The sequence below is a fragment of the Pseudorca crassidens genome, chromosome 19, assembly GCF_039906515.1.
Source record: "Pseudorca crassidens isolate mPseCra1 chromosome 19, mPseCra1.hap1, whole genome shotgun sequence".
Classification (NCBI taxonomy): domain Eukaryota; kingdom Metazoa; phylum Chordata; class Mammalia; order Artiodactyla; family Delphinidae; genus Pseudorca; species Pseudorca crassidens.
In genome coordinates, this window is record NC_090314.1 from 38,361,383 (window position 1) to 38,377,516 (window position 16,134).

General features: G+C 42.9%; 1 protein-coding gene across 18 annotated transcripts in view; it reads right to left on the reverse strand.

The window, feature by feature from the left end:
* Positions 1-3,573: 3,573 nt before the first annotated feature.
* SYNRG (synergin gamma) overlaps positions 3,574-16,134 on the reverse strand; it is a 92,614-nt gene continuing 80,053 nt past the window's right edge. For 8 of the 18 annotated variants that reach the window (XM_067715293.1, XM_067715286.1, XM_067715292.1 and 5 more), the window contains 4 exons: positions 6,095-6,178; positions 5,650-5,760; positions 5,259-5,294; positions 3,574-4,244 (listed from right to left, as the gene is read on the reverse strand). In XM_067715293.1, coding sequence (XP_067571394.1) covers positions 4,113-4,244; positions 5,259-5,294; positions 5,650-5,760; positions 6,095-6,178 — 363 coding nt within the window. In that variant the 3' untranslated portion in view covers positions 3,574-4,112. The remainder of the gene's footprint in view (positions 4,245-5,258; positions 5,295-5,649; positions 5,761-6,094; positions 6,179-16,134) is intronic. The other 10 variants (XM_067715296.1, XM_067715289.1, XM_067715294.1 and 7 more) reach the window with 3 other exon arrangements.

Sequence of the window (16,134 nt, forward strand, 5' to 3'; positions counted from 1 at the left end):
TTATTTTTAATAAATATATCTGCTTAACATATTGGAATTTTTACTGATAAGAATTTCAGGGTGTGTGTGTGTGTGTATGTGTGTGGATGAGGGAAGAAAGATGCTCTCCAACAGCTATTAAAATACGGCTCCTGTGATAATTATGAATGCTCCTTAAATCAGACATCCCACTTGAATCATGTCAGCACTGCCCATCCTTGCAGATAGATGGGCAGGTATTAACCTCATTCACAGTGTTGGAACAGTAGAAAACAGCACAGTGTACACTCTAATAAAAGGTACAGTTTTCAGTTGTCTCTTGGGAACTGGAGGGCACCAAAGCAGTGAGTCCTCCATCAAAGAAACTTCTTTTTTTGTTTTTTTATAAACTTTAAAAACGTATTTATTTTTGGCTGCACTGAGTCTTCGTTGCTGCGCGCATGCTTTCTCTAGTTGTGGTCAGTGGGGGCTGCTCTTCGTTGCGGTGCACAGGCTTCTCATTGCGGTGGCTTCTCTTGTTGCGGAGCACGGGCTCTAGGCATGTGGGCTTCAGTCATTGTGCACATGGGCTCTGGAGTGCAGGCTCAGTAGTTGTGGCACATGGGCTTAGTTGCTCTCCGGCATGTGGGATCTTCCCGGACCAAGGCTTGAACACGTGTCCCCTGCATTGGCAGGCGGATTCTTAACCACTGTGCCACCAGGGAAGCCCCCAGAAACTGGATGGGACTTGGTAGAAGTTTCTATTAGCTCTTCTCTATTGCACGCGCCTGGGAAACCACTGGGTGTTAGCAGGTTGCTCCTTGCTTTTATAGGGGAGCTGCTTGTCCCAGCAACGGCTTTGTTTTACTTCATTTCCTTGCTTATCTGTAGAAAAATTTCCTAGATTTTCAGTCTTTTTGGCAAGAAGCCCTACATATAATGCCAGTAGCCACATATTTCTATACATTATATCCTCCAGATTTTACCTGGTTTGTGGCAATGGTTTCCCTCTAAATTCCACCTTTTCTTATTTTATACACTTTGTCCACTTTTATAAGCATGCACCATTACTGCCTAGAAGGGAAAATTAAAATGAAATTAATAGTTTCTATGGGAAATCAGAGCACCCCATAAATGCCTCAGCAGCACATGATCAAAAATCAATCAGAAAAAACAAACTGGCTGTGGAGGCTACGGCTTCTACAGTATGGAGGCAAACTCTAGTAAGTCTGGTAGTCTCTGGATAAATGTGCAAAACTCAAATTGTACACAGCAAGAGAATGTTCTTGGTAATTAAGAAAAAGTTCCTGCAGAAATCCTGGCAAATGCTGCTACTGGGATGTAACTTAGCACTTGGGAAGCCTAACACCTTTCCAATCTAAATGTTGGAGTTTATTAGCTAAAGGTCACGAAGGAAGGTACGTGACCTCCAAGGTGTGACGGGATATTTTGTAGTGATCCCCAGTGCAGAGCAAACATTTCAGATTTCTATAACATAAAGGCCCTATAATTTCAAATCTTAAGAACACGCTAGTCATTAAATAAAAGGCAAGTCGAAGGCATCTGTAAATCAGCGAAGAATTATGCATATGCACACAAAAGATACTCAAATAATTTAAAATATGCAACCTATATGAACTAACTAGTAGCCACAGGAAAAATAAAGCATGGATAATATCCTAATATACCCTGTGCTGCTTCTACCTCAAGCATGTCCAGACAAAAATGACACACTAAGCCATAAAAAATTTAAAGGCAAAATACAACACCAAAACTGCTTACCAACTGCCACTCAAGAAGGGGGTGAAGCAGCTTGCACAATGCACTATATGGAAGTAAGTAACCTTGGTTACTGTTTCCAAGGACACTGGGCTCTTGGCTAGCAAGCGCTGAGGTGAAGCTGCATGCAGTGTTGACTCATTTTAATAAACCTGCATAAAGAAAATCAATGCAATGGTATTCCACACTCCCCAAATCTTTACTGGTGGATCTAATAAAACATTTCCAGTACTAAACAGATACTGAAAGTAGTGAATACTCTTTATAGCAAAGGCTTTTTATTGATGTCTGCTGTATTTTCCCCTGGCACCTCCCATGGAGTGACTAAACCTATCATACTTCGTAAGGTCAGCAGTAATTATACTTAGGACTTTTATCTGAGGCATTCTGGAATATATCTAGAAATGGAAGCCAATCTAGTTAACAGGTGAGCATACTTTTTGAAATGTCATCAATATGGACCACTGTGACGGAACAGTAGTCCACACAGCATGTCCAAAAAATGTCTCTGCAATGTAAATTCTGTCCAACTGCGAGACACTTCTTGTCGCGAAGGTAGATTTTCTTATCATGGTCTATCATGGAATGTATGAGACCACTTAGAAGGCTGCTTGAAATCTGGTGCCGTGTTGAAACCCTAGGTGCTGCACAGGCTGAAGTGGAACCCAGAGGCCTCAGGCAAAACCTGCTAGAAACCAGCCCACTTGTGTTGTCACTAACACCCACTGGCTCTGTGGAGGGCAAAGGTAACGATTCAGAGACAGCTGTCCCAGGCATTAGTAGCTGGACATGGTATCATCTGGAGCAAATGAGAAAAACAGATTTACCTCATCAACAGTTCTCTGTGCACTCGGGCGCGCAGCCAGGTGAAGCAGAAGCCTCTTCAGGAGCTCGGGAATGAAAATGTCTACCTTTCTTGGAGCGGATGGAAGTAAGAGGTAGTAAGGTGGAACAAAACAATTTCCTCAAGTTTTGTCCTCAGGAGGGAAAACGATCTAATTAATTATGTAAAGCAGCAATTACACAGACAAAACCAACTCTTCCAGTTTACAAATAAAAACTAAGTCTAGGTCAGAGAGCTTAAGCCATACAAAGTGAAACACCCAAGATTCAAAATCTCTTCGTAAAGCACGTAATTAACAATTGAGAGAAACGTGTCCTAGTTTGGCGGGTTCTTCCCAGGAATAACAGTCTTTAACCACTTGGCTTTTTTCCCCCTGATTTTATGCATTCATTTTAAGTGGCAAAGAAAATTCCCTATACCAGAGAGCATAAGCCTTTTCCTTCTAAAATTCAGTGCTGTTTTTGAACAGTTTCCTGCCTTTGCTTCTAAGTCATGTGCCTCTACCACAAATACACACCTTACTTTTCTCCTTGCTAGGCCAGGAGCTCCACCTTCTAACCCTGAATTAATTTCCCCGTCTCTCACAGAGATACTGCGGTATTGGTCCCTGTGCAGTCATTTCTGGAAATTTGGCTAGAGGCCTCTGCAAAGAGATTTCATTCAGCTGGCTTTCCAAATCTCATCTGAAAAAAGTATCACGTTCACAGTCTGTGTGTGAGGTAAAACAAGGCTTTCACTGAAGGCGCCTAAGGGCAACGATATTCACCCCGATACACTGAGGTTCAGGCCTCTGTCAAAATGAACATTCTTCTCACTGCAAAGTTCCCAGGCATGTTTTGAGAAAGTTTTCTTATAAGTTGACAGTCTTAGAAATGAACGAAAAGAGTAGAGAACTGGGTCGGTTGCGACAGTAAAGCTGGTAAGTCTGCCCTCACCCACCTGTCATTGTCCAATGGAGAGAAACAGAATTTTTTCTATAAAAAGAATACCAGTTTAATCACAATTTCCCCCTTTTTATTCATTTCAGATATTAAACTAAATGCGGATAAATGCATTCTACTTCACAGAACAGTAAGTGTTCTAGATACACACAAACACTGGATCAAAACATCCTTCCAACTCCAGTCCTATAGCAATAATTTATTTTTCTTCAAATGTCAATTCTTCACAGTTTCAATACTGCAGCAGCAAATATTCCTTAGATAAAGAAAATTGTGGTCCATGTTTTAAAACATCTTAAGAGAACTAGAGATAAGTCAGCAAACTTCCAGTGCAGTTTGGGTAGAGCAGTTTTACCTCGAATACCAAAGACTGGCTGTGGGAACCTGGGGGCAAAGGTCGTTGGGGGGAAAGACTGGGAACTTCTGCAGCACTTCCTCCCCCGCCACCTCCTGAGGATTTCTTCACGTAGATTGATGGCGGTGGGGGGAGCTCTGCAGCATTCGCATTCTGTTTATTGGTCCCTGTCACCCCAAGGGGTGTGATGGAAAATAAACTCAGGCAGTACTTCCCACAGGAGCTTTCAGGAATTTCAGAGCAAATCAGGCAGGATGAGGCCGGGAGGCTTTGGTTCGACACAGTTGATCCAGAAATTGGCACAGCTGGCATGATACTGGTGTCCTCCATACGCCAGCTTGAAGCTGTCCGTTTCCGAGTTGAACGCCTGCCGGGAAGAAACACACATGGGGGGCCAGTCAGGCTCCCTCCACACCTGGGCACTGACCAGCAGCCGGCACGGACCCCTCTCCAGCTCACAGAGGCTGAGGCCAAACTGGCGCACACACAAAAGCTGAGCAGGTGGCCACAGGAATTCAAGCGAGAAAGTTTTTTGCCGCTAATTAAAGGTATAAAAATATCTTTACTGTTAAACCCAGTTTCAGCAAAAGGAGGCCAAATTGTTCCCAGAAAAGGCAGACAGAGGCTGTGGGGGTCGGCAGGGGTCCTGACACTGGACAAAAACAGCCACGGGCTGGGGATCATTTTGATCTCTCTGTGAAGAAAGCAGCCCTTCCCTGAGGCTGGCATTTGACTATAACATGCCATCCCTTAGTTTCTGAGGCTGATTACAGTCCTATCATGAAAGCAAATGAAAGATTAAAGACTCTTAGGGTCTAATGCCATTCGGAGCTGATAACCAAACTGACATCATTAAAAAGTCCAAATAGGTATAGGATTGGTAAAAAAATAAAGATGTTAAACACAGCAGAATGATTTCCAGATGAATAAGGCTTACCGGTAAGTTACAGTCAGCCAGGCCTAACCTCAATCACTTCCGGGGTGTTCTGTAAAGCTCAACAAGTAAACAAATAAATAAAGCTCTAAACCCCAAACAATTTGTTTTTGTCTGCTAACGGCCAAGTCCTGAAGCTCTCTGATCTCAATCTGTGTGTCACTACCACTTCATCTTCCAGAAGCTGCTCTTCCTGTTACCCTGTTCATCCCAGAGGAAAATAACCGCAACACCAGAAGCCAGCTATGAGCCACAAGCATGCACAGCAGACGGAAGTGGACCCGCACGGACATGTTAGTTGACCGAATCAAACACTATGGGAACGAAAAGGACTCAGCAAAGGATCCATGATTGGAACAGCTCAGGATGGCAGTGGAATCATCGAATTTGCCTTCCACACTCAAAATTAAGATGGAGACGCTAAGATAACGCGTAACTGGTTCATACTTTTTTAGGATGTTCTTCTGCAGGCTTCTCTTCTTTCTGAAATAACGTTGAAACCATAAGGTCAACAAAATTCCCAGAACAGGGCCTCTGGCCTCCAAACGAGTCCTTACAGGTGTAACCTTTTCTCCTTGCCACCCCACTGTGCAGAGGGTGGGCAGGCACGTGCCAACAAGCCCACTCCTTAGAAAGGCAGGAGCTGCCTCCACCCCTCGACAGCTCCCCCCCGCTGCCCCTTTGAAAGAACATGTCTGCTTCTGTGGTCAGATTTCAGGGCTTGATAAACTCCCCTCCTCTGGTCACAGACCTTGTGGAGAAGGGCCAGATGGGATTGCCTCCCGGGTCGGTCAGGGAAGCAGCCCGTGCAGGGGAGGGGGGAAGGCAGGTGACTTACCCGGCTCCTGGAGTCCACGTTTAAAAGGCACACCCCACAAGCAAGCTCCTGAGCGTTTTTAATCCCGGGCCGTAGCATACAAGAGGAAAAATCCAGTGAATTTTCATCAGGCTGTGAGGACAAGACAAACGGGTAAGAAGCCAGGAATTCCACACGCTGCTGGTTTCACTCCCTGATCAAACATCCCAACAGGTCCAGCAGCAAATTCAGTCCACTCTCTACCACCACCAGTACAATGATTCCATTTCCCAGACGTTTACCGAGTACCTGCCCTGCTGTGTTCTAGTTGCTAGGGGTGTTAGGATGAGCACAAAATGGTCCCTGTCCTCTGAGAGCTGTTTAGGGTCAGGGCGAGGTGGGTGTCAGGCCACACTGTGCCACGAGACCCACACTAGGCGTAAGGACCGAGCGCCGGAGCACAAGGGGGAAGGGGTGGGGCACTTACCCGACTCAAGGGGAAAGGAGCGTGGTGGCAGAGAATGCTTCTGAGAACTTCCAAACACGGTGGCTGAGTCCTGATGGGTGTTTGCTAGGTGAAAGGGGTAGGGTAGGATGAGGTAGGGGAGGGAAGGGTATCTACTCTATGTAGAATAAGCAGCCTGGGCAAAGGCCTCTAAGCAAAAGATCAGGTATGAGAAGAAGTCTAGGGAGTGCGAGCCAAGCTTACAGAAGGAGGGAGGAGATGAAACTGGAGCACGAAGGCCTTGAAAGGAATATGAGGGGTTGAGACTCTATCCTGGGAAGCCCTAAGGGTTGTAACTAGATTGTGACAGGATCAGGTTTGTACTCTGGACAGAACCCTCTGGTTGCAATGCAGGCAGGCACTGAACTGGGGGTCTGGGCCTCTGTTACAAGGCTGCAGTAGCGAACCGGGAGACGGGTCCTGAAGGTCAGAACTGAGGGAGCAACAGTGCGGAATGGAGAGAAATGGACACATGAAGAGCTATTAAGGCCGAAGAATCAACAGGCCTGGCGGATCTGTTAGATGTGCGAGGAGGGGAGGGGACTGGGCAACTGAAAGGATTCACCCTAACGGGGCACGTGAGAGGAGAACCAGTTTGGGGATGGAGACTGGGAAGAAGAGTTCAATTTGGTACAAGCCGTGTCGAAGCTGCCTGTGGGACAGCTGAGTTCTGATGCTATATGAGCAGGCAGATGGGTATACAGGCCTAGCACTCAAGAACGAGAGATCTGGATGTTATCGGCTAGGGAGAATAAATATATTAACAGCTAACAGGTCAAGTCTTTACCTGTGCTAAGCAGTACACTAGGCTCTCTACATACATTATTTAATTTATTCCTTACCAAAAAATCTATGAAATAGGGAGCGTGTCACCCAATGATGAAAAGCCCAATGATCGAAAGCTGTTAATTTCTTAAAAGTTAAAATGCACATCTATTATATGAGCTTGCAATTTCTAGATATTTTTATCTAAGAGAAATGAAAACATGTTAACAAAAGTCTTATACAAGAAGTGTTCATAGCTCTATTCATATTAGCCAAAACTGGAAAGAGCATGCATCTTTAAACAAGAAGATGGATTCAAAAAACATAGTATATTAATACATTGGAATATTACTCAGTGACAAAAGGGATCAAACTGATACACACAACACAGATGAATTTTTACAACATGCTATGTAGAAGAAGCTGACACAAGAATATATACACTACATAATTTCATTTATATTAAGTTCTAGAACAGGCAAATCTATGGTGATGGAAATCTACAGAAAATGGATCACTGGCTGCTTTTGGAGTCAGATCAGGGGATTGACTGGGAAGGGGCAAAAGGGAACTTTAGGGGGTGATGAAAACACTCCATATACCGATGGGGTGTGTGCTACATGGTTGTGTGCATTTGTCAAAACTGGTCCAACTATGCATTTAAGATCTGTGCATTTCATTGTATATATGTTATTCCTCAACTACGAAAAACACTTGAATAATAAAACAAGACAAAAACGACCAAAGAAAAGCAGAAAAACAAAGCAAAAAACCAGAATGGTAGAAAACATTTGCAAATGATGCAACCGACATGGGCTTAATTTCCAAAATATACAAACAGCTCATATAACTCAATAGCAAAAAAACAACCCAATCGAAAAATGGGCAGAGGACCTAAACAGACATTTCTTCAAAGAAGAAATACAGATGGCCAATAGGCACATGAAAAGATGCTCAACATCACTAATTATTAGAGAAATGCAAATGAAAACTACAATGAGGTACCACCTCACACCGGTCAGAATGGCCATCATTAAAAAGTCTACAAGTAACAAATGCTGGAGAGGGTGTGGAGAAAAGGGAACCCTCCTGCACTGTTGGTGGGAATATAAGTTGGTGCAGTCACTATGGAAAACAGTATGGAGGTTCCTCAGAAAACTAAAAATAGAATTACCATAGGATCCAGCAATCGCATTCCTGGGCATATATTCAGACAAAACTATAATTCAAAAAGATATACACGCACCCCTATGTTCACAGCAGCACTATTTACAATAGCCAAGACATGGAAACAACCTAAATGTCCATCAACAGATGAATGGGTAAAGATGTGGCACATATATACAATGGAATAGTACTCAGCTATAAAAAAGAACGAAATAATGCCCTTTGCAGCAACATGGATGGAACTAGAGATTATCATACTAAGTGAATTAAGCCAGAAAGAGAAAGACAAATACCATATGATATCACTTCTATGTGGAATCTAAAATATGACACAAATGAACCTATCTATGAAACAAAAACAGAATCACAGACATAGAGAACAGACTGGTGGCTGCACAGGGGGCAGGGGTTGGGGGAGGGATGGACTGGGAGTTTGGGGTTAGCAGATACAAACTACTACATACAGAATGGATAAACAACAAGGTCCTACTGTATAGCACAGGGAACTATATTCAATATCCTGTGATAAACCATAATGGAAAAGAATGTTAAAAAAGGAATGTATGTTATGTATAACTGAATCATTTTGCTGTACAGCAGAAATTAACACATTGTAAATCAATTATACTTCAATTAAAACAATTAAGAAAAAAAGATTTTGGATTCTTAATGTGTAAAAGTTAGGTATACATGAACTAATTTATTTTTCTTATATATGCTCTAGAGCAGAGTCTCTCAAACTTGGCACCATTGACATTTTAAGCTGGATAATTGTAAGACGAGCTTAAAAGACCTGTAAGACCTGTCCTCTGCATGTAGGATCCCTGGCTAATTTGGGGCAAAACTGCTCCCCTCCCCGACTATTAAGAACTGACTTTCCAAAGAGGAAGACGCATGTGTGCACGCATATAAATACACACACACACATAAACCCACACTCGTATGTAAGCTGATTATAAATTTTACTGATACAAAGAATGTGTAGCACACCATTTACAAATAATAAAATATACCATCATCTCTACTGCAGAGTCCACGTAGTATCTTGTTCTCACAAAATGCTTTCTTGGATTTTTGCCCAACTCTTAGATCAACCACCTTTGCTTGCTTTCCTGAAAGACTGTTAGTTCTGAGGCGAAGGCTGATGTTTTCATGTGAAGGACTAGGGCTAGACTGAAATGACTCAGACCTACTTCAGAACTTCACTTGTCTGTCAAATATATGAGTGACTTCTTCGCTGAATCAGATAATAGTTCCTGAATACTGGACAATCTTTCCTCAACTTTTGGTTCTACTCACGACATAACGGCTACAGACACAGCATACTTTTAAGTTTAATCTACATTATTAACATTTTCTCTATCACCTTAAGTCTAGACAATCAACAAAACAAGTCAAGCCCTGATTTGAAGCATTTGCTGATTTCCATGGTATAAATGCTCCCCCTATGGTCGATTTCTAGCTACCAGTGTGATGTCACTGAACATGGGGTTGGGAAGAGATGCATGCAGCACCGTCGTATAGTATTTCCACATATGGATACAATGGACTAGGGTGACCAACTTCCTGGTCTGTGTCAGACTGTTGCCACTTTAGCTCTGAGGACACCCCTCGGTTCTGAGCAAACCGGGACAGCTGGTTGTCCTATGACAGACATCAATAACCTCAAACACTAAGGACAAAGCAGGTGGGAAAGGAAGTGAAGATGGAAGGGAGTCGATAGGAACAAAGTAAAAGGGTCCATTGTCCTGTCTTGAGAACCAAAAACAAGAGCAGAGCAAGTCAAGTGTGAGCAAGTTCTAGAGTTACCAAGTTGGGCTCAGAAAGATGTCTGAGTTTAAGATTGCCCAGGCTCTGCAGTGTGATGTGATAACACCGTCCAGTGTGATCATGCAAGTGGGTGGCTTAAGTGAAACAGAGACAAGGGGCTTGTAGTCCAGAGAGTCAAGGATCTGGGAGCCTGGCATGTTGGCTGGTTTTTCCTCATGAATACTGAGGTGACCAGGATGATGGCAAATTGGACAATAAAATAACAGCTACATGTTCTACAGTTACTTTAGGCTGAGCCACTGAGAAGTTACTATACTGTCTTTGTATTTGCAAAACTGTATTCTTCTTCCCCAGAAAAAAAAGCCTTCTCCCTAGAAAAATGTGTAGATTATATATGGTATTTCTCCAACCATTTCTTTTTAATATGAAATAAGTATCTTTTAAAAATATTTATTTACTTATTTGGCTGCGTTGGGTCTTAGTTGCGGCGCTCAGGATCGTTGTTGCGGCATGCGAACTCTTAGTTGCAGCATGCATATGCGATATAGTTCCCTCACCAGGGATCGAACCTGGGCCCCCTACATTGGGAGCGTGGAGTCTCAGCCACTGGACCACCAGGGAAGTCCCTCCCCATCCATTTCTAATTTGAAATAGTAAACCATGTGCTAGGTTCCATAAACCTCTCTTAAACTAACCTGAGCTGAATCCATTTGGATTACCCTTAAGGAAGGAAGGATACACAGTTCTCAAAGAAGAAAAAGGGAGGTGGAAGTTTCAACTGTGTGAACCTACATGGCCTTAGCCAATCCAGAGGATAATTTGTTTGTTTTTTAGTGTAATCATGGCCAATTTGGTCAAACCTAGAAGCAGGTGGAATTATCATCTGTCTGCTGTCCAATTCTGTCCTTTGTAAAACAGTAACCATTTCACTTGCCCTACCTCCCTCCCTCCTTCAGTTGGTGTTAGGACCCTCACAGATACATAAAAAGGGCTCTGGAAAGGATAAAATGCTCTAAATGATCATCACAATTATTCACTTTGACAAAATCTAACAAGCTTTTTGAAGAGGTTAAAAACATAGTAGTATGTCTATAATCTACACTATAGACATTTATCATGTTACTGAATGAGGACTAATTGTGAAATAATTAGAACCCGGGGAAACTCTGAATCTTGAAATCAAATCCAAGTTAATAAAAGCCCTTTTAATACCTGTTTACCAAAGGAATAAAAGAAGTCAATGAAAAGGTCATCTCCAGTGAAAATCATAAGGCTCTGCATAAATTACCCTGTAGTCAAATTAATCTTTCAAATGATAAAATTAACCTTTATAAATACACATCTATTAGCAGGGAGATTACTGTAGTCCACAGTGTGACACCATCAAATGCCCTAATTCTATAAGGAGGTATGCCCTCCACAGGCACCTTAAATTGCGTATCACCTACTTTAACTGGCAAGTATGTCATGCATTTAGTAAAGATTAAAAACCCAGCTACATTAGACATGACCTGCATACACTGACAAGTCCCAGAGTCAGACTGGGATATATAATCCTGAATCTTTAGCCAGTAATAAACTACTAAAATGGTATCCAAGAAAATCATTATTAAGGAAGAAGAGTTTGCTAGTATTTTAGTGTTACCAGTAGACTTATTCTCCTTCTTCCGGACAAATGTAGGATGGGCCTTCCCTGTCCTCTAAATTAGGCACAGTCGTGTAACTTGCCATGATGTTAACAGACTGTGAGTATAAGTAATATGGTCACTTCTGGAAGGAAGCAAGACCAATGTGCTATTTGTCATGTTCCCTTGATACTCCCATAGTGACCAACTATGTTCCACTCGGTGTTGGCTCTATCAACCCAGATCCCGGAGTAAGGAGGACATGGCATAGAGTCCCTCCAACTTGAGATGGAACAGGAGCTAGGAATAAAGCTCTGTTGTTTCACATTGCTAAGAACTGGAGCTGGGAGGTGTTGCTTGTTACCGCTGCAGAACTTAATTTGACTGATACAAAGAGTGATCTAGACACAGGTTCCACAAGCAATTCCACACCTTTGATTTTGGTTACAATGCAACCATTCTTGGTTACAATGGTTTTTTTTTTTCTGGTAATTTTTCCTACTGCTACTATAACAAATTAGCATAAATTTAGTGACTTAAAACAACATAAATTTATTCTCTTCCACTTCTGGGGGTCAGAAGTCTAAAGTGGGTTGGCAACACTGTATTCCTCCTTATCCAAGCTCTAGGGGAGAATCTGCCTCTTTGCCTTTTCTAGTTTCTAGAGACTGCCTGCACACTCTGTGGATCACGGTTCCATCTTCAAAAGCAATAGTGTAGGATCTGCCAATCTCTCTCTCTGCTTCGACTGTCACATTGCTTTTTCTCATTCTTATTCTCCTGCCATCCTCTTACAAGGATCCTTGTCATGCCTCTGGGCCCACCCAGATAATCCAGGATAAGTTTCCCATCCAAAGACCCTTAACTTAATCACATCTGCAAAGTCCCTTCTACCACATAAGGTAAAACATTCACAGGTTCTAGGGATGAGGACGTGGACATTTTAGGGGGGTGGGGAGGTGTTAATCTGTCTACCAAATCCACCTTCTGCCAACTGAAGATAGCCGTGCAGAGACATGATTAAGATTCTGTCTCTAAAACACTGTGCAGACTGGCAAGATGACAAAAATGCTGTCATTACTAAAACAAACAAACTGCTCTGGGTCTTCCCGGGTGGTGCAGTGGTTAAGAGTCCGCCTGCCAATGCAGGGGACACGGGTTTGAGCCCTGGTCCGGGAAGATCCCAAGTGCCGCGGAGCAACTAAGCCCACGCACCACAACTACTGAGCCTGCGCTCTAGAGCCCGTGAGCTGCAACAAGAGAAGCCACTGCAATGAGAAGCCCGCACACCGCAACAAAGAGTAGCCCCCGCTCGCTGCAACTAGAGAAAGCCTGCGTGCAGCAATGAAGACCCAACGCAGCCAAAAATAAATAAATAAATAAATAAACAAACAAAACAAAACAAAAAAACTGTTCTCCTGACATGCCACAGCAATGGGAAGTAAGTACTCTGAAATTCACTGCTTATTTTACATCAAAAGGAAGTACAGAAGAATTGTATTATACTGAGGGTAGTAGTGGAATCACAGAGCCAGGGTGATTTGCAGTTGACCACAGGTCAGGAGAATAACAGTCCTGTCTCTTCTTGTAGATTTTATGTGGCAAAAACGCATTAGTATTGTTTTCCAGGACTAAGTCTTGGTTACCAAGCTACTGAACTTCAATTCAATCCACAAGCATGAGACAAAACTTTAAGATAACAATTCACTCATCTCACTAAAATAGGGGCTTTTTATCTCTTGAGAAAAAAGTTCCTTCAACCTGTGCCCAGAGGAAACAGGCTTTTGCCACAAGAGGGAGTTTTAGTCCATGGATAAAGGGAGCATGAAAGGGAAAGGGAAATGTAACTTTGCTAGTATCACTTCCAGCCTAAAGAAATATTAAGGAGCCACAATTTGGAGGTTAAGACCGTGTACTCTGCTTTCCTTATCCCAAGCTGCATCCTGGAACCTTTTCACTGGAGAAAATTAATGCAGCCTCCTTTTGACGGGAATAGTTTCATGGAGTCTTTGTGGGAAGAAACAAGTCTTTTTTTTTTTTTTTTTTTTTGCAGTACGCGGGACTCTCACTGTTGTGGCCTCTCCCGTTGCGGAGCACAGGCTCTGGACGCGCAGGCTCAGCTGCCATGGCTCACGGGTCCAGCTGCTCCGCGGCATGTGGGATCTTCCTGGACCGGGGCACGAACCCAAGTCCCCTGCATCGGCAGGCAGACTCCCAACCACTGCGCCACCAGGGAAGCCCAGTTCAAGTAAGTTTTATACACCGAGGACATACTAGTTATCAAGAGGAAATGCCATGGTATAATCAGGAAAAATACCTGAGTAAAGAATGATTATTTTTCTGTCACAGCTAACCTGGTGAAGAAAGCAACTATAACTGGAATAGCATGGGTAACTGGAGAAACAAATACTCAGTGGCGGTCACGTACAACGTGCAATGCATTCCTGTGTTGTCTAGCGGCAGGTACCTACCCTTCCCTGGTGCCTAAAAACTGTCAGGTAAAAATCACTCTAGCATCTAGACATGGATGCTAGAAATGGATGTTCCTAATGGGAGTTTGAAGGAGAGGGCAAGAACGCCTGTCCACTCTTCCCACTTACCTCCTATTTTGCCATGTGGAGGGATTTAGAACCACCGTAAGTGAGAGGGCAACACTCCTAAGTTAGATGTGTGACCAAACCCAACAGGCTTCCTTTGAAATCACAAAACCAAATTCTATGGCTTCTTTAAAAAGGTCTGAACAAAACTAATCCTTAGTGTAAAAAACCAGAACATGACTTATCTCTGAGTGGGATGATGACAACAGAGGAGCACAAGGAAAGCTTCTGGGATGATGGGCTATTCTGTATCTTGATAGGGGTATGGGTTATATGAGGTATGCATATGTAAAAAACATTGAGTGGTATAACTAAGATTTTTGCATTTTACTGTATATATATTTTACAGAAAAAGAAAAAAGAAAAGAAAGGTCTGGAGGGGCAGAGTCAAGAAGGCAAGCCTTTCTCATGAGCAAGATGTACCAGGATGAAACTGACTTCCATCTCACCCACTGACAGCAGCTCCCTTAAAGCAGTAATCCAGGCCAAGATTCTCCCCAAATATCCTTTGCTCCAAACTGAAAAGGACTAATACATAATGAACCTGGTTAACACACTTGGTCTTTTGTGATACCTTTTCTTTAAAGAGTTCACGGCAAAGAAAGATGCTTTGCAACCACAGCCATCTTTTTCTTTTTCTTTTTTTTTCTGGCCCTGCTGGGCGGCTTGTGACACCTTAGTTCCCCGATCAGGGATTGAACCTGGGCCCTCGGCAGTGAAAGTGTCGAGTCCTAACCACTGGACCACCAGGGAATTCCCACAGCCATCTTTTTCTAATAGCACCAGAAGAGACGGGTTTGTCTAGAAGTCTAGTTTTCAAAATGTTAATTACAAGAAGAAACTGCCTGTCACCAGAACAAAGAAACTTAAAATCTAAGTGGCAAGGGGGACTCTTTTAAGCTACTCTATAATCCTGGGATATGAACAGGGGAAAAAGTGTACAGAAAAGAACTTGACTGTTTATAGCAAGTTGCTGCCAAGATAGACTCCTGGTGTTTCATCTCATTAACCTTGATGCTAAATAATAACCCACTCTTCCCCAAAAGGCTTCTGCCTTTCTGCTTTTACCCATCCAACTTGCCCATTTCAAGGAGGCAGCAGAATACAGTGGTTGAAAAAGTAGACTTAGGACTTTCAGAATGAGTCCAGGTCTCACCAATATCTCTGTGCCTGAGTTTCTTCATCTGTAAGAAAGGGGGAGAATAACAGTATCTACCCTCAAGGCTGTTGTATTAATTATATCTATGTAAAGAGTATGAATAGGGTCTAGCACGCAGTAATCACCAGTAAAAGTTGGCGAATGATGATGCCGATATTTAGGCTTAATGTGGTCATATCGGCACAGGGTTAGGAGCAGAAGGTGGGTGAATTAGGGGAGACCCAGACCCACACTAATCTCTAGATTCCTAAAGGTGAGAGAATCTCTAGATTTTCTCCTAAAGGTGAGACCTTTGTGAGACCGAGAGGCTCTGATGAACTGCGATGCTAACGATGCAAAGGGGACACGCCTGGTGGGGACACACCTGGTAACACGTCCCTCTCCATCCCACAGCCTCACAGGCAGCCACGGACATTACCAGCCAACCAACTTCATGCGTAGCTGGAGTTCAGAAGTATTTTTTTAAAACACCAGGGTTTTATCACCCAAACACAACCCTACCACTATTCTGGCGTATTTCCTTCTAGCCCTGTAGTAATAGTTCTGTGTTATTTCAAACTTTATGCTTCTTTAAAAAATGGCAGCCTAACATCCTAGTATGAAGAGTCACACAACTTATTCTCCAGATTTGGACTTTTAGGTTATTTTCAATTTTTCACTTTTACAGAGAACAACTTGTGCATTTAACTTGCTTCTTTTTGTGAGTTTGTATGTAGAACTCTTGCCTTAGGCAGTTTTCCGAGAAGTGGAATTACCAAGTCAACTGCTCTGAATGTTTTCAAGTCCTTTCATTCATTTAGCACTTACCGGGTACTTACACAGTGCCTGGCCAGACAGAAAATGAACAAAATGTGGTCTTGGTCCTTGTTCTCAACGAGTTCACAGGTGGAGGGGAAAGCATGTTGCCAGACACCTTTCCCATAGGGTGGCACCAATTTC